The 20,689-nt window shown below is 42.7% G+C and overlaps 1 protein-coding gene across 12 annotated transcripts in view; it reads left to right on the top strand.

Moving 5' to 3' along the window:
* Window positions 1-19,001, top strand: part of LOC119856486 (E3 ubiquitin-protein ligase rnf213-alpha-like) — a 183,252-nt gene extending 164,251 nt beyond the window's left edge. For 11 of the 12 annotated variants that reach the window (XM_038404008.2, XM_043517196.1, XM_043517200.1 and 8 more), the window contains 9 exons: window positions 1,980-2,121; window positions 4,381-4,464; window positions 5,283-5,451; window positions 8,727-8,922; window positions 10,426-10,503; window positions 12,374-12,574; window positions 13,598-13,687; window positions 15,427-15,587; window positions 16,951-19,001. In XM_038404008.2, the coding sequence (XP_038259936.1) occupies window positions 1,980-2,121; window positions 4,381-4,464; window positions 5,283-5,451; window positions 8,727-8,922; window positions 10,426-10,503; window positions 12,374-12,574; window positions 13,598-13,687; window positions 15,427-15,587; window positions 16,951-17,122 (1,293 nt within the window). In that variant the 3' untranslated portion in view covers window positions 17,123-19,001. Of the gene's footprint in view, window positions 1-1,979; window positions 2,122-4,380; window positions 4,465-5,282; window positions 5,452-7,592; window positions 8,252-8,726; window positions 8,923-10,425; window positions 10,504-12,373; window positions 12,575-13,597; window positions 13,688-15,426; window positions 15,588-16,950 lie in introns of those variants that run through there. The other variant, XR_006282264.1, reaches the window with a different exon arrangement.
* The last annotated feature ends 1,688 nt before the right edge of the window (window positions 19,002-20,689 follow it).

Genomic DNA, 20,689 nt, shown 5'->3' with positions numbered 1-20,689 from the left:
TAGGAATTACAGTGGATGAGAAGCTGGATATGAGTCAGCAGTGTGCCCTTGTTGCCAAGAAGGCTAATGGCATATTGGGCTGCATTAGTAGGAGCATTGCCAGCAGATCGAGGGAAGTGATTATTCCCCTCTATTCGGCATGGTGAGGCCACATCTGGAGTATTGCATCCAGTTTTGCCCCCTCCCCCCCCACTACAGAAAGCACGTGGACAAATTGAAAAGAGTCCAGCAGAGGGCAACAAGAATGATCAGGGGGCTGGGGCACATGACTTACGAGGAGAGGCTGAGGGAACTGGGCTTATTTAGTCTGCAGAAGAGAAGAGTGAGGGGGGATTTGTTAGCAGCCTTCAACTACCTGGAGGGGGGTTCCAAAGAGGATGGAGCTCGGCTGTTCTCAGTGGTGGCAGATGACAGAACAAGGAACAATGGGCTCAAGTTGCAGTTGGGGAGGTCTAGGTTGGATATTAGGAAATACTATTTCACTAGGAGGGTGGTGAAGACTGGAATGGGTTCCTAGGGAGGTGGTGGAATCTCCATCCTTAGAGGGTTTAAGACAAAGCCCTGGCTGGGATGATTTAGTTGGTGTTTGTTCTGCTTTGAGCAGGGGGTTGGACTAGATGACCTCCTGAGGTCTCTTCCAACCCTAATCTTCTATGATTCTATGAAACTCCATCTTAAAACCCAGTTAGGGTGTTGAGTTCCACTCCTTCTGGGAGGTTGTTCCAGACCTTCCCTCCTCTGATGGTTTCCAACCTACGTTTATTCCTGGCCAGTTTATCCCCATTTGTTATTATGCCAGCATTGTCCTTCAGTTTCAGTAGCTCTTCTCCCTCCCTAGCGTTCACCCCCCTGAGCTCATTGTTCCACCGTAATGAAACAATATTCAAGGTTAAAGAAAAAATCTAGTATTTGTCGATTTTGAGGCCAGAAGGGACTGTTATAATTGTCTATAGTTTGGCCTCCTGTGTAACCCAGGCCAGAGACCCTCACCCAGTGATTTCTGGGTGACCTAGAATGGATATTTTAGAAAGAGACTGAGGTCTTGATTTAAAGACAGGAGATAATTATGCTAGCTTTCCCATCATGTCTGTATTTAAACATGAACATACAGGTTTAAATTATGCCCGTAAAGCCAGATTCTGAGATGATGTGTAAGATTTACTCCCTTACTCTCATTTGGACTCCCTGAGGCTGACACACTCACTGACCAATGTGCAAGGGAGTCATGTGACAATGGCTGATTTCTTCAAACACTGAACAAGGAACTTTATTAGAATAAAGAAACTCATAGTTTCCCTGTAGCCTGCTGTCTCTCTCTAATCCTAATGTTCTTTGTCCAGACTAGGAAAAAACCTAGTGTAGGCAGGTTTCACATGTCTTATGAACAGCACTTAATACATTTTAGCTGACTTTAAAAAAACACCATTTTTTCCTACTTTAAACTCCTCCCCTTCTAACAGGCTTCCTGCTACACATGTAAAGAAATAGGACAGCTATCCTCACAAGGGGGTTAATTTACACCATTATTTTTACACCTCTTAATCTGGCCCAAAGAAACAAGGCAGGTGTGATCTGCGACTTCCATTCCAGTCAGGCAGCTTCATTTGATTGCAGCACTTGCCTATGGACAATTTTGAGTTTGTATTACAACAGGTGTGCTAGCAATGACCAGTATGAAATGCTAGGTGGTTGGCAGGGGGTTGGCAGGTAGCAGGATCTTTGTATAGCTTTCCTAGGGTCCAATAGAGAACGGTAGGGATAAAGGTTACTATTAAAAAGTCCAAAGGGGCTTGGAGCCAGATGGACCGGTCCCCGCTGGCTGCTTTGCTCTGCTCCAGTAATGCAAAGCAGCTAGACACCCACATAACCATGAAGTTTGCAGGAACATCAAAACCACGCAACGCTCTTCCCAGTAACATCTTTTCTCTCCCACTGAACACAGGCATCATGTTAAAGAGGTGGTTACTTTTCTCTTACAGCTGCAGCACATCCGACACGTGCAGCACCTGCCTGAAATTCTCACTCTGCAGCGCTCTCTGATCCACTTTTTCCAAAACGGCAATATCCATGAAGGTGAAAGGCTTTCTGTGAGAAAGTTCTTGGAACGGGATGACCTCTCAGGTACACTTCATACTTCTAGGGTTATGGTACTAAATCCACCCTTGGAACAGTTGTATTGGAGTCAGTGGGGCAAAATCTCCAGCTGGTGCAAATCATCACTGTGCGCTGGCCCTACAAAATTGTGGATTCCTCAGTGCTGCAGGGATCTTCTTGTGGCTTTAGGGCAGCTTTGCATTGAGGGGACAACCTCTGGCAGCCTCAATGCACCCAAGAATCTGTATGACCCTATTTCTTGAGCAGCAATAAAGAACCCAAGGAACTTCATGGCTGAGCTAGGCGTGGTCTCTGTACAAGGGATAATACTGACATGCCTGAGGCTTGAGCCACATAGTGTAGAGATCAAGGGAAAAACTCCCATTTGCTGCAGTGGGCTTTGGATCAGGCCTGTGGATCAAAGAGAACACCTGCAGTTCTGCAATTGTTTGCAAATTATAAACACCAGTCAAAGAAGCCAATGAGAGCAATCAATCAAAATGCCTCAGTGACTGAGGAGCCTAAGAGCCACTGGCTTTCAGTAAGACTGTGGGCAAGTCCACGGTACAGACTTTTGACAGCATGGCCAGGCTGGTCAGGTGTGATGAGGTGCAATTTTGTGATTGATGGAGCTTGATGGCAAAAGCTCCTAGTGCAGAGACAGTTATACGAGCTGCACTGTGCTTTTGCTAGGACCACTTATTTTGCTCAGGGAGGCAGGAATAAGCCAAACCGGCAAAAGTGTTTTGGCTGCTGTACGCTGTGTCCACACTAGGAGCGCTTTGCTGGAACAGGATACTGGTATAGCCACACTGGCAAAGTGCTCCAAGTGTAGACCTGGCCTTGATCTTCTCAGGGCTAGATCCACAAAGGGGACTTAAATTCAGCATTGCAATGCCTGACAGTTACACACCAGGCTGCCTAAGGGAATCCACAGTTTAATACTTACCCTGATTGGGCCAGAGAGAGAATGGCTTTGTAGCCTGGTGATTAGGTTACCAAGCTGGGAGAGCCCGGCTCCAGTCCCCCTGCTCCAGCTAATATTTAAGTAGTTTATACAAAGTGGAGCAGGTTCAACAGGAGAGATTGAGAGGATGCTAGCCCAGAATACCCAATAGCCCAGTGGTTAGGTCACTCACTTGCAATCCTAGGGACTCTGGGTTCTAGTCCTGGCTCTAAGTAAGACAGATGGGAGTTTTCCAGGGAGAGTGCTCTAACCACTGATACAAGGGCACCATCACTACCTCTTCTGTCTCAGCTCTGACTTGAAAGCAGGCCTCTGAGAATGCTTACTGGGTTGGGCTTCTGCGGATGAGATAGGTGGAGAGATGTCTAGTTCATAGACTCATAGAAATGTAGGGCTGGAAGGGACCTCAAGACATCGTCAAGTCCAGGATCGAGTAAACCTAGATTATTTCTGACAGGTGTTTGTCCAGCATGTTCCTAAAAAAACCCCACCCCAATAATGGAGATTTTACAACCTCCGTTGGAAGCCTATTCCAGAATGTAATGACCCTTCTTAATATGTAACCTAAATCTCCCTTGCTGCAGATTAAACCCATTACTACTTGTACTGTCTTCACAGAGAACACTCAATCCCTGTCCTCTTTATAACAGCCCCTAACATATCTGGAGATTATTATCGGGTCCCCCCCTTCAGTCTTCTTTTCTCATGTCTAAACATGCCCAGGTTCCTCCTAGGTCAGGTTCTCTAAACCTTTTATCGTTTCTGTTGCTCCCCTCTGGACTTGCTCCAGCTTGTCCACATCTTCGCTCACATGTGGTGCCCAGAACTGGAAACAGTATCCAACTGAGGCCGCCGCAGTGCCGAGTGGAGCGGTGACCTCCCATGAATCCTGCTGGGGCTTGGGTGGCGTCAGGATTTCGAGGGCTGTGTACATGCTGCCTAGCAGACATTTAGGCACCTAGGGGACTTTACCAGTGGGAGTTTAAGAAACTGCAGAGTTAAGTGGCAGCTGAGTGTTGATTTTAAATATCTAAACTTTGGCTTCAGGTGCACAAAATGACAATTAGGTGCCTAAATCCCCTGGTGGATCTAGCCTTCAGTGCCTAAATCTCTCGAAAATCAATGTCAGGCTCCCAAAAAACATAGGCACTTTTCTAAATGTTACCTCATACCTGTTGGTAAATCTTCTTTAATGTTGCAAGGTATGTTAACATTTCAATTAGTCTTTTTACTATGAGAAGTATTTTTGCAAGAGGGAAACTGTTTCTTTTTCCTGGAAAACGTATGTTGATAAATGCCATGTTCTCTTCCAACTTCAGATGATCAGCGTTTGACTTTCGAAAGAGCCATGCAAACTGTTCGGAAAGTCTGGAGCAATATAAGATCAAGCCCCAGAAGCTCAGGTATTTTGACTTTCATGGTGTTTTACTTTCCTTTCTAGATATTTTTCTATCATGTAACAAACAAACGATTCAGTTGTGAAGCTGAGTATGAGTCTACTCCAGACTAATTACCAAGTATTCCCTGACACACAGCTGGTCCCAAATTACCCCCTATCCTGCAAAGACATGAACATCCTTAACATACTCTGAGTGAAAAGAAAAGGAGTACTTGTGGCACCTTAGAGACTAACAAATTTATTTGAGCATAAGCTTTCGTGAGCTACAGCTCACTTATGCTCAAATAAATTTGTTAGTCTCTAAGGTGCCACAAGTACTCCTTTTCTTTTTGCGAATACAGACTAACACGGCTGCTACTCTGATACTCTGAGTGGTTCCACTGACTTCACTGGGGCTACTCAAAATGTCTAAAGCTCAGCATGGATGTAAATCTTTGCAGGGTTGGTGGGAGGTGGGAGGGAGGGAGGGAGCTGTGTACTGAAAGGGCAGTGATAGTCAGGTTGCCCAGTTGTGTAAGCTAACTGAGCATTTTTGCATATGGAAATTGCTAGCTAGAAGTGGGGGGTGACTTTTAGTTTTTTTCTAACTGTTGCAAGTTTTTCACAACTCATTTTTTCATAAAACACTTGCTGGGCTTTTTTCCAGCCAGTTGGTTGAATTTTGTTTATTTATTTAGATTCAGTTTGAAATTTTGACAAAAAGATGGCATGGAAAATGTGGAGAATTATTTTGTGAAAACCGTTTTTCTCCACCTGCCACTTGATACCCTGGTTCCTGTGATTCCGTGCACACAGTGTGAAAGATTCTTTGCTTTGTTACAGAAATCAGTATCCCTGAGGAACTATGGTGCACGGAGATCAACTCTGACACTGCCATACTGGACCTCCTGCCAACCACTCCATCCATAACTTCCATTGTTACAAAGTTCTTAATACAACTCCAGAACAGCTGCATTGACACCGCTGCTCAATTCACTAAGGAAAAGCAAAGGTATCTTTCAATCCTCACCCCTAGAGGTGAACCACTCTGACTAGGTAACTTTAGTTACCCATAAATCAACAATTCATCTTAAAACATAGATCCTGAGTCTCATCTCATTTCAGCCATGTGAGGAGAGCCAGGCCAGACTTCTCCAAGAAGAAAACATAACTCTTACGACCTTGTGCAATGAGCCAGTTAGGGTGAAGCTGTATCAAGGTGTGCTCAGGTGGCGTGTAAAGTTGATTTGGTCTTATTTTAGTGTCCCAGACAGGGGTGCTGGAACTAGGGGTGCAGAGGGTCCTGTAGCACCCCTGGCTTAAAGTGGTTTCCATCATATACAGGGATTACAGATTTGTCCAATAGCTTTCAGCACCCAGCACCCTGGTCCCAGACTTACCTTAGGGTAGCTGAGATCTGAATCCAACCCTGACCCCACAGCAATCAAGGGATGACTCCATACTGACCCCAGGGTAACTTGTCATGTTACTGTAAGGATGGACTGAGGAGCACAGCAAGATACTTATGGTCCCAACAGGGAACTGCCTTTTTACAGCTAACCTGGGCATGCCACAGACATTCAGCAGCATATAATCCAGAGTGTGATCGCAACTGTACCAGTATGAAGATGTTGACAGCAGTGTAGTTTTCCCATATATTTGGGGTAATAAATTATAGTGGTGATAGGTATCAGAGGGGTAGCCATGTTAATCTGTATCCACAAAAACAATGAGGAGTCCAGTGGCACCTTAAAGACTGACAGATTTATTTGGGTATAAACTTATGCCCAAATAAATCTGTTAGTCTTTAAGTTGCCACTGGACTCCAAGTTATAGTGGTGTAAGCATCTTTATACCAGGGCAACTGCACCCGGCTAAGGGTTGAACCAATTAATCTATTTAGCAAAAAAAAAATCTCATACAACCCAAAAAATAGTTAAACTGGTACAAAATCTATTGTAGCTCAACCGATATAATACAGCTCTGAACTGATATAAGTGCATCCACACAGGGGTTTGCACCAGTGCAACTACATTGATTTTTTTAAACCGATTTCAGCTTAAGGAGCGCATGATTTCAGTTCAGCTGGTACATCCACAAGAGCAAAACTTCCACTGGCTTTAATAGGGCAGGTTGAAACTCTTAGGGCCAGATTTACAATGGTGTTTAGGCACCTGAAGGTGCAAAGAGGCACCTCGTGGGATTTTTCCAAAGTGCCAAGGCAGATTAGGCTCCAAACTCCCATTGTTTTCAATAGTTGCAATGGGAGGTACTATAGGCTAGTGGACACAGAAGACCTGGGTTCTAATCCTGGCTCTGCTGGGGCATGTTGGTTGAGTCAGTTGCCTTCCTCTGTGCCAAAGTCTTCCTAACTGTAAAATGGGGATAATAGTACTTAGCTCTAAGAGCTAAAGGTTATTACTTATTATCTGCATCTGTAGGTGCCCAAAGACCGTTGTAAAGCTGACCTTTGATCCTTTAGCTCACACAGCGAAGGTGCTCAGTGCTGGAGATTGCATAGTCTTTCTTTGCTTTCCTCTTGTCTCATTTCTCTGGATGACTGTGCTGCCAACTCACCCTGATTTACTGCCAGTCTCAGCTTCCCTGCCCATTTCTGGCCTTTGTGGCTGTGGGGAAAAGCGTGGAAATGTGGTCCCCAAGCCTGTCAGCTCCAGGAGGTGAATAGAAATGCCTCAGAACATAATAGTCTTTAAATCTTAAGCCAGCCGCATGATTGTTGGAGCCCAGCATGTGTGGGGTTGGCCAAGCTGACAGGGTGTTGTGCTGTCGGGGTAAACATCCAAAGATTCATGTTCAGAGTTTAAAGACAGAAGGGACTCTTAGATCATCCAGTCTGAGTTCCTGTACAGCACAGGCCATTAGTGTTACCCAGTTACAAGCTCTAAGACCAACAACTTGCGTTTGGCTAAATTATCTTTCAGAAAGGCATCCCACCTGGATTGGAAGCCACCAAGGGATGGAAAATCCCCCACTTCCCTTGGCAGTTTGATCCCAGGGTTAGTCACCTTTACTGTCAACAGTTGGAGCCTCATTTCCAATTTGAATTTATCAGGCTTCAGCTTCTAGCCATTGTTTTTTGTTCCCTGCTAGATTAAAGAGCCCTTTAGTACCCGTGATTTTCTCTATGCACAGGTATTAATACAGGCCAAGGGCTTTTTTCACTCAGCAAGCGACACAGCCAGCCAGTGCTGCTTCCTCATGTGGCAAGAACATCAGCCTAGCAGCGCATCATTAAGAGCAGCTTTGAGCTCTTCCTCTACCAACTCCTGTGGAGCTATTGCGCTGATGTGATGGAGAGTAGCGTTTGGCTCATTGTCAGCAGCTCTGCCAAGCATGAAAAAGAACATGAGTCCATCCCCCAGAAATCACAAGATTCCTCAAAAGTCACAAGATTTATAAAAATACTGTTATGCTAGAAGGTGCCATCAAGCAGATATTTGATCTACAGACAATCACAGACTTCCTTAAAGCTGATGAGTGTAGGGAGCATCTTTATTTCAGGCTGAATGGAAGGAGTGGTTTACTACCCCTATGTATAATGATACATGGAAACAATAGAAGACACCACTCCAGGCACTAGGCCACATGGCAAGGCCAATCAGAAAGTAAGCCATGTTGGATGAGGGGTTTCCCTGAGACTGATTGCAAATGTAAAAGGCTAGTGGATTGTTTCTCACATTGTCTGTATGTGTGAGAAGAAGAAAGACAGGGAAAAAAAGCCAGCAGAAAACGAGAGAAGTGATGGTGAGCATGGCCCAGAGACATGGCAGAGACAGAGAGACTTGGAAATGGTGAGCCAGGGACCTACCTCCTGCTTGTATGTTTCTGCTATGTTCAGGGAACCAGGACTTCATGTGCATTCTGTAAATAAATAAGGGTTGCACCAAAGAAATACCTGACCTGTATCATCAATTTCTCCTCTTAATGGAAACAATCCCACAAGGCCCTAAATGCTGGCTAATTTCTTGGGTCAAAGGGTCAGCAATAATAAAGATGGAGGTGCTTTTATTTGCCTCTTAGGGTCAAGATTTCAAGCTTTTCACTGCAGCTACTAGAGTGGGAAACGTGCCTTTTTTTAAAATGGGAGCTGCTTTTCTCCCATGACTCCAGGAGCTGGAACCACTAATAGCATGAGATTCTCAAGAGTTGGCAACTGAGCGTAAGGCTGGAGAGATGTGCTAAATGGCCCACCAGGGCTTGTTCCATCTTAGATGTTTTTGGCAGTAAAGAAGAAGACCCCTCACGTTGTTCTTCCCTTTTCTCCAGGTCAGTTTCAGCGGAAGAGGTGAAGCATGCCTCTGTGTTAAGTGTTACCGAGAGCGACTTGATCACCATGGCGCTGTTGAACTTCCAGTATGTGCTAGAGGAAGATGGAACCAAGACCACCCACTATAACTTTCTGACTCTGCAGGGGCAAGTGATTCACCGCTTCATCAGCGGGAAGCCCGTCGTGAAAGCCCAGGTGAGTTCAGGATGAAATCATGGAGGCAGCATTTTGCCATAGACTTCAGTGCAGACAGGATTTTACTCTCAGAGCTTGCTGCTCTGCAGCCTGGCACCTGTATGGAGTCATTCACACCTGAGCAAAATGGGTGCAAGCCACAAACAATTCAGAACGCACAGGTGGAATGGTGATGACAGGTGAAAGACCTGATCCACTATGGCCTTTTCCAGATTTACACCTGTTTAGCTCCATTGATTGCAGCGGGGTTACATTGGTGTAAATTGGGGGTAATGCATTGGCAAATCAGCCCCACTGTGTTTAGACTTAGGTTAAAATGTTCAAACATGCCTAAGTGACTTAGGAGCCTAGGACTCATTTTCACAAGGGACATAGAAGCAGAGCTGGTTGGGAATTTGTTGACAGTTTTGTTATTGTTGGAAAATGCCAATTCATCAGGATCAAAACTTCCCATGGGAACATGCTGATTTTGACAAATGGTTCGTTTAAATAAAAAAGAAAATTGGAGAAATGTTTTGAAAATATCAAAACGTCTAGTTTTCTCATTTGATTTCTGGTTTGAAACAATTGTGTGTTTTGAAATTATAGTTATTTATTAGTTTAAATTTTAAAAATAAAAGTAAAAGAAGTCAAAATCAAAATTAAACATTTTTGAAATTATCAAAACAAAACATTTCAGTTGACCCAAACCAAAGCATTTTTCTGTTTGTGAAAATTTTCAAGATTTTGAGTTCCCATCTCAATTTGGAAGAGAGAAATTTTTGAACTCTCAAATTCTCTCAGGATAGCAAAACTATTTCCCTCCCAGGTTTGCTTAGGAGTCTAAATCCCATTGACTTGCAATGAGACTTGGGCTCCTAAGGGCCAGATTTTTTAAATTATTTATCAAAGGGGTAGCCATGTTAGTCTGTATCCACAAAAACAATGAGTAGTCCAGTGGCATCTTAAAGACTAACAGATTTATTTGGGCATAAGCTTTCATTGGTAAAAAATCTGAAGAAAAACCTTGCATCTGAAGAAGTTGGGTTTTTACCCATGAAAGCTTATGCCCAAATAAATCTGTTAGTCTTTAAGGTGCCATTGGACTCCTCTTTTTTTGAAATTATTTAGGCATCTAGGGGCCTATTGGAATTTTCAAAAGCACCTGAGCAGGTTAGATGCCTAAGTCCCACTGCAAAACAATGGGATTTGGGCACCCAAGTGACTAAATCATCTTTCAAAATGGTACTTACATTCCAAAATCACTTAGACAATTCTGAACACTTTAGCCTGAACTCCCATTGATTTCAGTAGATGATTTTTTAAAATCACATCGGGCACTTTTAAAAATCCAGCCTTAAGAGCCTAAGACACTTTTCAAAATGGGCTGTAGGCTCCTAAATCCCTTAGGTGCATTTTGAAAATTATGCTTTAACACTTGGAGTGTGCTTCAGGTTTTTTTCTGTATTGCACAATGCTGTGCTTCATAAACCAGTTATTAATCACTAACATTTTCGTTTTCAGACAACTCCGTCCATTACGCTGAACAATGTGAAGACTCTGCACTCCACGAAAGATAACGTTAAAGAGCAACTGTGCCAGGTGAGATCAAAAACAACCCTGGGTTTTCCCACAGCTTCAGACTCAGATAATCCTCTTTCTTTCCCCCACTGTAAATAGCCTTCATAGCCACTATAGGGTCAGAAGGTTGAGTAAATATCCAAAACCTACAGTATGTCCACTCGCCCATTAAGGGCACCGTTCTCTAAACACTCCAGCCATTTCTGGGTGCCTTCAGGATTTGGGTGCTCAGCTTGAGACATTGGAGCAGCACAAAGCAGCCGTAGAGTAGGCCAGGATCAGGCCCATGACGAGCCAAGTGGCGCATCAAGGTCTAACATTAGCTATTAAAAAGCACATTTTTGTACAGTTCCTTGGCCACTTGGAGTCGGGGGGCTGGTTCTCTTCCCTCGTACGCCAGCTACACAGCAGTTTTATTCCATTGACTGCCCTGATTTTACTCCTGAATTACGCTGATGTAATGCTCTCATTATTGGTTCAAACACATTTTGAAAGAATTCCCTTTATAAAATAATTATTTAGAGAAGGGTGACTTGGGGGCCATTTGTTCTCCCTGTCTCATGACACAGGAAAAACAGGATTTTCAATTAAATTAAAAGGTGGCAAATTTAAAACTGATCAAAGGACATATTTTTCCACACAATATGTAGCTATCCTGTGGAACTCATTGCCGCAAGAAGTCACTGAGGCCAAGAAGTTAGCAAGATTCCAGAAAGGATTGGACATTTCCATAGATCACAGAAATATCCACAGTTAGCAATAATTAGTGATGACAAAAATTTTGTAAACCTTCCACTCTAGCGTGTGAGCCAGTCTCTTACTATCAGAGATCAGATGGGGTCTAGCATGGGGGCAGATTAATTCCCATCTGGGGCGGGGGCATTTCCTATACCTTCCTCTGTGGCATCTGGTATTGTGTGTTGTCAGAGATAGGTGACTGTATAGACGGACCTGGCATTGATCCCGTCTGGCAATACCCATGTTCCCTTCTGATAAAGTCCCATAGAATTTAGTACTGATGAAACCAAAGGTCTCTGTAGTGTGATTCCATAGAAACTGATCTCTAAATCTTTCCAGTTTCATAGAGAATTATATCCTTTCTATAGTTTTTGTCGCCTTCCCCTAGAATTCCAAGCAGGAATAGAATTCTCACTTGAATTATATAGCAAAATCATCAAACGTATAGCACTTACATTCTATAGGAGTTTTGCTTAGAGGGTCACCTAACTTTACCATCTTAACTATCAGAATGAGATAAAATACGTAGTGAAAGTATTTGTATATTATTAACATGGCATTATTAGCACATCTTAACGATGAGGTGACTTGATCACAGTCTAAGTACCAACATGGGGAACAAATACTTGATAATAAGGGCTTTTCAACCTAGTAGACAAAGGTATACTGTGATCTTGTGGCTGGAAGTTGAAGTTAGACAGGAAATAAAGTAACATTTTTAATAGTGAGAGTAATTAGCCATTGGAATAATTTACTGAGGGCTGTGGTGGATTCGCTCTCACTAGCAATTTTTAAATCAAGATTAGATGCTTTTCTAAAAGACCTTTAACTTCAAACAGGAATTATTTTGGGGAAGTTCTGTGGCTTGTGTTACACAGGAGGTCAGACTCACTAGACCATGACAGCAGTCACTTCTGGCCGTAGAATCTATTAATCTAATATTCATTTGTCTTATATATGGCATCTCTAACAAAATTCCTCATAGGTTCTTCACACATTGTATACAATCCTGTGGATTATATAAGGCCAGTGTGGAAACACTTAAGGCTGAGTTTTTCAAAGGTACCTAGCAGATTTGGAGGCCATTGATTGTAATGGGAATTGGATGTGGAAATCCTACAGACAGCCTTTCATCTCCTGTTGCTATCCATAGGAACCACTGAGTGTGAGTCTAATGAAACGCATTATGGAAGAGGCCAGTTCAGTGAACGACATTTCCAGAGCACTCTCCACCCTAAAAGTGGCTGCGGAGTTCTTGGCCGTGACTGGAGGGGACCCAGAGCGACTCCTGACTGAGTATGTCAGAAATGAGCTGAAGATGGAGGCTAATGCAAAGCAGTTCAGAGACTTACCAGTAAGAGATTAACTTTGGTTTGAATTCACAGCAATGAAAATGAAGCTCTCTCTAATAAATATTCTTTGTTTTCATGCTTTCTTCTATACATTCTGAATATATGAATATAGAGTACAGTTTCTTTCCAAAACTATTGTTTGAGCGAAAAATTGTGGTTTTGACTAAATGAATATTTTTGCTTTCTGTGGAAAATTTCAACTTTCCATCAAAAAAGAAAAATGAAAACTTTTGAGTGTCCCCCAAAAACGGAAACAAAAACATCAATTTTCAGGTTTTTAAGGAAAGGTTGAAATTTTCCACAAAACATTTCATTGAAATGTTCTGTGGAAGAAAACCCGTTCTCTGACGAATCCTACTCTATAAATTCTAGAGTAGAGTAGATTTTTCTGTCAGAAAATGCCGACTTGATTAAACTGAAACAACCTGCAGGAATTCAGCTGCCTCCTACCTCCCCAGGTTCTTCAGCTCCTCCATAGCCCCAGGTCAGAATGGGAGGCTCCCAAATCATTTAGACACTTCTGAAGAGATTGCCTTGCATTCGTTTGCAGACATGCGTCGTCTCTTTGTTACATCCCAGCACATGGTGACAGGTGCCTTTTGACACTATTGCAATACAAATAAATAATACTAATGAATAATCCGCATGGGCACAGTCTCTGAAAATGCCTGCCAGGTACCAGCAGGATCCCAACTTTTCAAACCAGAGCTTGGCCATTCTACTCAATGAACTATTCATTGAACTGAACTAGTTGAATAAACTGAAACAAATAAAATATTCTCTCTGTGCCTACAAAAAGCTGTCAAAAGCTGGTTTTGTTCTTCAGCAAACTGGTTCCAGGTGCTTAGCCAGTGACTCCCACCAGCTCAGTGGTTTGACATTCTTTAAAACTTTGGCAGTAGCAAAGTAACTGTGAAACAAATATAGAATGTGCTCACTTCCGTGATGAGGATTTAAATATCAGTGTCAATGCTTTCTAGGTGCCAAGGTCTGGATAAATCCCTGTCTGTGTTGTTTCATCCCAGGTTGTCCCACAAACCCGGCTGAAGCACATCCTGTCTCTGTGGCAGATCCTGTCAGCAAAGAGATCAGTGCTACTTGTACAAATGAACCAGGTAATGGAGGAACCCACCCCAGTGAGTGCCTAGGATGGGGCTGTGACTAGACTGAAAACTTTCTGTGCAATTGTTTTTAATCAGAAAATTGGGTTTTTGACAAACTGAAGTTATTCACAGAAAATTTTGACTTTGCTGCAAAAAGTAAAACATGAAAACTTTCCAGCTGAAAACCTATTCCTCTTTTGGACATGTTTCTGAAAGCCAGCTGGACTGTGAAATGGGTGATTTTCAATTGCTTGTAACTCCACCAGATCTGAACAGAGTTCCTTGAGCACAGCAAATGGCACCTGCCTGGCCCAAGGGCCATCCCACGGTCAAATGTCATGCTGCAAGCCACAGATAAAATTATTTTAGTTATTGTTTTGTTTTCTGATTAAAAGTCAAACTTTTGTGCAGGAAACTATCCCAACATTTCCCCACCAGCTCTAGTTATGACCAATGTTCTCTGCTCACTTGCTGTGCAGTCCCTTTTCTGCTGCTGTCAGGCTCCATCACTTGGAGTCTGTAAATCTAGGTGCGTCGTCCCTTTCTCAAAGTTGCACTCTAACTCAGCCAGAAGTTATTGTGCCAGAGGCAGGAATCTCTGGGGGAGATTCTCTGGCCCGGATTTGGCAGGAGGCTGGGCTGGATGGGACCCGATGGCCTTAATACTATTCATAAATTGCATAGACAATTGTTTGTCCACATCTTGGTTTGTTATGAAGTATATTCAAGAGATCAGTCAGGTTTATTGCTAAAAGTCAGGAAGAGTATAGAGAGAGATCAGTTGGTCTTTCCCTGATCTGAAGAAGAGCTCAGTGCATCTCGAAAGTATCTCTCTTTGACCAACATACGTTGTTCCAGTGAGAATACCTCACCCACTCATCTCTTTAATATCCTGGGACCAACATGGCTACCACAACACTGACAATAATAATAAAATAATAAACAACAACAACAGCGTAGTACTGGAAGAAAGGCTTTGTAATATAGCCGTTTCCGTGAAGCCGTCTTGTGCTGCTCTTGTTAAATTCACTTTACACAGAAGGTGTGCTCCCAGTTACATATTTCAGCAAATAGTATTTATAGGATGGTTTACAAGTTACAAAATGCTTTATACGTCACAAAGATCCAGCCCATCATTCCTTAACTTGTTGTTCTGTATCTTCCCTTACTTTGTTTTGGATACCAGTGTTCCAGGTACTGGTCCATCTTGTACTGGGCACAACATTAAGGTATTTTGCGTTTGGCAAGTTTCTTATTTTCTAATGCCAAAGCTGACTTCAGTTTTGCAAAGTGTTATGGGATACTTAGCACAAGAGAACAGGATTATAAAAAGACAGACAATTCAGGCGAGGTAACTGCTAGAAATGTATCTACAATATAATGTTCTATTGATATTGTGTGTTTAATGCATTGTGGTATCAATATTGATAATGCGAGATGGATGGATGGATCATAGATGGATAGACCTTAGCCCAACATATATTAGTCAATAAAAGCTATGAAAGTTTTGCTGGCTACAGGGACCGCAGCACTGGCCTGAGGTCATGTGCAGAGCCACCTGCTCCATCCCACCCCAGGAGCACCCCCTCTGCATAGGGCAGAAGCAAGCGTCACCAGGCTACACCTGCTCTGAGCCAAGTGAGGACATTCTTCCATTAGGCACATCCTCAACTGCTCTGTGCATGGGGTATCCAGCCACTCCTGCAACACCTCTGCAGTTGCCCCCACTGACACTGTGCTTCTCATTTCAGAATCCCTTCTTCCTGATAGACAAGGGCTTCCATGACGAGCTGGCTGACCGGGAGAGGGAGGAGCTAACAACTGCGCTATCCACTGTCAATATTGAGTTCTTTATCATTGAGCTGCACGAAATGATCACAGTGACATTGGAAAGCTACGAAAACAGTTGGGGGTAACAACATATTTCTCTTGTCTGTGAATAGGCGAAGGGCCTCTGCACGAACATTTAGATCCAGATGAAGAAAAATTTTTTTTTTTACTTTTAATTTGGAGCAGGCACAAACCACTTTAGATACGATTCCCTGTTGATTTAAGAGCCTCTGTGGGTATGTTTGGTTGGTTGGTTTTTTTAAAATGCAGGTTAAAAGATCAAGGCAAATGTAGGGGAAGAAACCCAGCATCTTAAAATTGCCTGTATATTACTCATATGCTGTATTAAAAGGGAAAGGTCAAATCATATCACATATAAAAGGTCTTTTTCCATAGATCTCCAAATCTTCTAGAATTGGATAACCTGCTAGGCTAGAGATTCTCAGACTTTCCATACTGCAGAACTAGAGGGGCTTAGAGAAGGGCAATGAGAATGATCAGGTTTGTGGAGAAACTGCTATGAAGAGAGACTGAACAGATTGAGATTGTTATCTAGGAATAGAGGAGATTGAATAATGGTCTATAAAATACTGACTGGTCAAGAGAAGGAAGATCAGGAGGCATCTGTTCTTCCAGTCCCATAACACAAGAACAAAGAGATGTTCAATGGAATTGAAAGGTAGGAAATTCATAGGGAATAGTTTTTTACATAGCTTGTGATTAGCTTGTGGAACTCACTGCCACATGAAGTCATTGAGGCTGAGAATTTTGTAAGACTTAAGAATGGATTAGGCATATCTATGGATAATAACATCGGTTGTTGTTGATAAAAATTCCAGCAGGGATATTAAATCTCATTCTTTAGATAAGGGCTGGAGTTTTGGAATCTTCTATTCCTTATGACCCTTTAATGCCTTGTTTTCTTCCCCAGAATTATCTCCAGTACTGGATAATTTTACCCACTGCTGTTTAAGAGCACATTGTTTTGCTTAAAAATTGATGGAAGGAAACGTTACCTCTTGTCTGACAACTCTTGAATATTCACTAATTGAGGCCTTAGAAACTTTACACGTAGGGCTTTTTTGAATGAAAAATTGAGTTTTGGACTAAATGCCTTCCTCAAAAAAATTTGGTTCAGAAAACCAAAAATTTTGAGACATTTTCCATTTATTTGAGCTATCAACATTTCACTTTTCAGTAGTGTTGAGCTGAAAATGTTTACTTTTTAGTTGCTGAAAACCAAACCATTTTCAGGTTTGGGGGGGGTTCATTTTTTGACAAAAAGTCAAAATTTGCTGCAGAAAAATACCCCACTTTATACCATCTGAAGTGACCAACAGTGTGAAAAGGGAACTCAAGAAACTGGTGTGCCTGTCAGACTTGGCACTTAGCCTTTCCGAACCAGTGTCCTGTACATTTACAATCTTGTTTTCTTTTATGAACAGGATAGTGGAGACCTTTCAAGAATATTTAAAAAAAGAGGAAAAAGAAGACAATTACATTATGAATTTGACCAACACTGTAAGCCCGGACCTTCAGCTGAAGAACATCATTTCAGTGTGGAAAAGTGCCGTGCTAATCAACAAAACATACGCCCACTCCTACAGCCAAGAGTGAATGGGTCCGTGAATTGTTTCCTGTGGATACCAAAATCAATTACTGTGCCCAGCCTGTAATCCGCAGAGATTTAGGAAGCAGAGTTTCTTTAAGAAGTGAGTCTCAAATCACCAGGCCGATGCATCATTTGAATCAAAATAGGCCTTCTATCGGATTGAAGTGGTGCCTAGGCTCGGGCGTTTGAGTTGCGATGTTATGGGCATGACCAGCTATGCGAGTGTTGCTATGCGCGTTGCTCTCTGCAAGCGGGTGAATTTCACCCACCGAGAACTACAAATGATGGGTATGATTCTCGTGCCACTTAGGCCTTGTCAACACATAATGCTTTAACGATAAGGGGAATAAGCGATACCTCTATAAGTGCATTTATCTGTAAGGGGAAGCACTGAAGCCTGATGACTAGAGCTGGGGAGTGGGACTCAGGCCTTGGCTACACTTGCACGTTATACCACAATAAAGCCACCCAGAGCCCTCTAACTCACTCCCCGTCCACACTGGCAAAGCACATAGAGCGCTCTGACTCCCTGGCTAGAGCGTTGCTGGTACTCCACCTCCCCGAGAGGGATACGGTTTGCTGCATATTGGGTGAGACGCTGCAGCATCAGTGTGAACGAGGAGTTACAACAGCGCTCTGACTGCCCTCCGGAAACGTCCCATAATCCCATTAACTGAAGTGGCCTCTCTTGTCTTTGTTGTGAATTCCAGCAGGAATGCGGAAGTGGCCCTTTCAAAACTCCATTTCAAACAGCCAGCTGCTTATCAGCTCCGAGAAAAAAACGAACAGTTACTGTTTGCTTTGAGTGAGTGAGAGAGAGAGGCGGGGGAGGAAGGGGGGGTCTGAATTTACAAGACAGCATGGTGATGCATTCTCAGCACCCCAAAAACCCACTCTCTCTCCCCCCACATACACACAACACACTCCACCCCACCCCCTCCCCATTTGAAAAGCACATTGCAGCCACTTGAACACTGGGATAGCTACCCATAATGCACCGCTCCCAATGCCGCTGCAAGTGCTGCAAATGTGACCACGCCAGTGCACTGTCAGCTGTCAGTGTGGACAGACTGGAGCGCTTTCCCTACTGCATTGTATGAAGGCTGGTGTAACCCAAAGCGCTCTACATCTGCAAGTGTAGCCAAGCCCTCCGGAGACCTAAGTTCTATTCAGTGAAATGGGGGAAATGATACTGATCTGTTACATAAAGCGCTGTGGCATCTGCAGATGAAAAGCACCAGGTGCTATCATACGGTTGTAACTGACCCCAACCTAGGGCTGGCCGGGGTATAACTATTTTGGTAAAGTGATCACACTCCTTACTGATATGGTCAGACCAGCACAACTTCCAAGTTTAGGCCGGGCCTTGCACTAAGCAGTAACTCCACTGGAGTCAGCGGGGCTGGTTCTCAGCCTGGCTGCTCCTGCAGTCATTTGCGCCTGAGCAAAGCGCATGTAAAATGCCACCAAATCAGAAAGGTCCTTTGCAGCCACGGTGCCTTCTCTTGGCGCAAGAATGACACAAGGTGCAAAGTAGAGGAGGAGAATTTCCCATGGATAACAGAGCATTAAGCCCCTAATTTTTAAAGTCTGTGGTGAATTATCTCAGACTTGGTCCGAATCGCACTCCATTGTATTCTAGCTCTTTACTTGGGCTTTAGCAGATGGAATCGTCAGTTCTTTTGGCAGTGTCATGGCATGCTCTGTATTACAGACTCTGATCACAGTGGTCCCTTCTGGCCTTACAATCTGTGAGCCTCTGCTCAGTGTTTTGCAGCTACATGAAAATTAGGTGTTAGAAAAAATATTTGCAGCAGTCTTTTTCTGCCTGGCTTTCAATGCAGACATTTCCCTGTGCCTCTCAATAAACAATGGAACAAGAAAGTGTCACATTCTTCTAGTTATTACCAGGTTTGAAGACTTTGTGAAAGTGAGAATGTGCAAGCGAACCCTGTCCGTGTCTGTACACGTGTGTGCACTCTTATATGTGTGTGCATTTGGTAGAAAATCATCTTTTCATTCTAGTGAAATGAATTGGAATAAGAATTCTTTTAATAAGGTTTGCCCATTCTGTGAATATTTTCAAAAGATTTTTCAAAAATTCCCCCCACCTTGAATCAGGACATGACATGAAAATCCCCAAAATATTCACAAACTAAAAAAAACCTTGTTTTTCCATTTTGGGTCAATTGAAACATTTCATTTTGATAGCTTTGAAATATATAATTTTTTCTCTTTTTAACCTTTTGTTTTCAGTATAATCAGCTTCAATTCTGAAACAAAGTTATTTTGCACCAGAAAACAAGTTTTTCATTTAGAAAACCTCCAAACAAAATGTCTTGACAATTTTGAAACATTTTTCTCAAAAAAAAAAAAAATTTTTTTCGAGTCAGGAAAATTTTTGAACCCAGTCCCATTCTTGGTTCAATGAATCTGCATTTTTAAATGAAAAAAACAAACAATTTATCAAAGATTTCTCAGTTCCACTTTTTAAGCCTTCTCTATATAACCCACCCTTACACAGTATGCCATCTGTCTCCCTCCCGCCAATGGTTGAACCAGGTAGGTAAATTAGCCTGCTACTGTGTTTGGTCTTTTGCCTCATGTAGGAAAGGCTCATGCTTTTAGCTCTATATAATAATCACAGGTTCAATCTACTGCCGCTAAGGCACATTACACCTACACAGAGAAACTGGATCAGTTTAATTTAAATCAGTTTAAGGCTGAGCTCTTCCACTGATATAAATTTGTTTTATATCAATTCATCTTAAACCAGTTGGGAAAACAGTTAAGCTGAACCAAAACAAGGCCGGTTTCCATCAGTGTGATACACTGTGAGATGTCTAGTAATTTTTGCAGTAATTTAACTAAATTGATTTTAAAGGTGATTTCAGGCCAAGTCTGCTTTCAAACTTCCACTGGCTTAATTATACTGTTTAGTTAAACTAGTTGAAAATCCTGTGTGAGTACTCTCATTTCAATATAAGAGTGGCTTATTTCTGTTTAACTTAATCCAACTTCTAGTCAACTTAACCAGAATGTCAGCCTTAACCTGGAATAAAGATGTCCACATAGGAATTGAAACCAATTTAACATAAGCAGTTTAAAAATCACCTCACTGCAAGTTTCTCATGCAGACAGGCCCAAAACTAAATTAGCTGAAGTTGGATTTAAGCAAAATCAATTTTAATCCCTTTTAAAGCAAAATCTGAGGCCTGGTCTACACTACAGAGTTAGGTTGACGTAAAGCAACTTACATTGAATGTCTACACTATAAAATTGTAAGTCATCCACTACACCAATCTAATAACTTCACCTCCACAAGAGGCATAATGCTTCAGTCAATATAGTTAAGGCAACACAGTGTCCAAGTAGACACTGCGTTACTTACATTATTGCCTGGCAGAGGAGGCATTGCGCCTCCACCATCAAGTAGTGGACCAGTAATGGGCCCCCTAGTAGTGCAACAGGAAGGACGCCCTTGAGCGCTGCCCTGTCATGGGCCACTGGTGGCAGTTGGAGTTGCACCTGCCGGCAGAAGGACAGGACGTGACGGATGGCGGGGTCCTTGC

This window comes from Dermochelys coriacea, chromosome 6 (assembly GCF_009764565.3).
Source record: "Dermochelys coriacea isolate rDerCor1 chromosome 6, rDerCor1.pri.v4, whole genome shotgun sequence".
NCBI lineage: Eukaryota > Metazoa > Chordata > Testudines > Dermochelyidae > Dermochelys > Dermochelys coriacea.
Note: the sequence above shows the minus strand (reverse complement) of the source record. Positions and strands in the feature narration are given on the sequence as shown.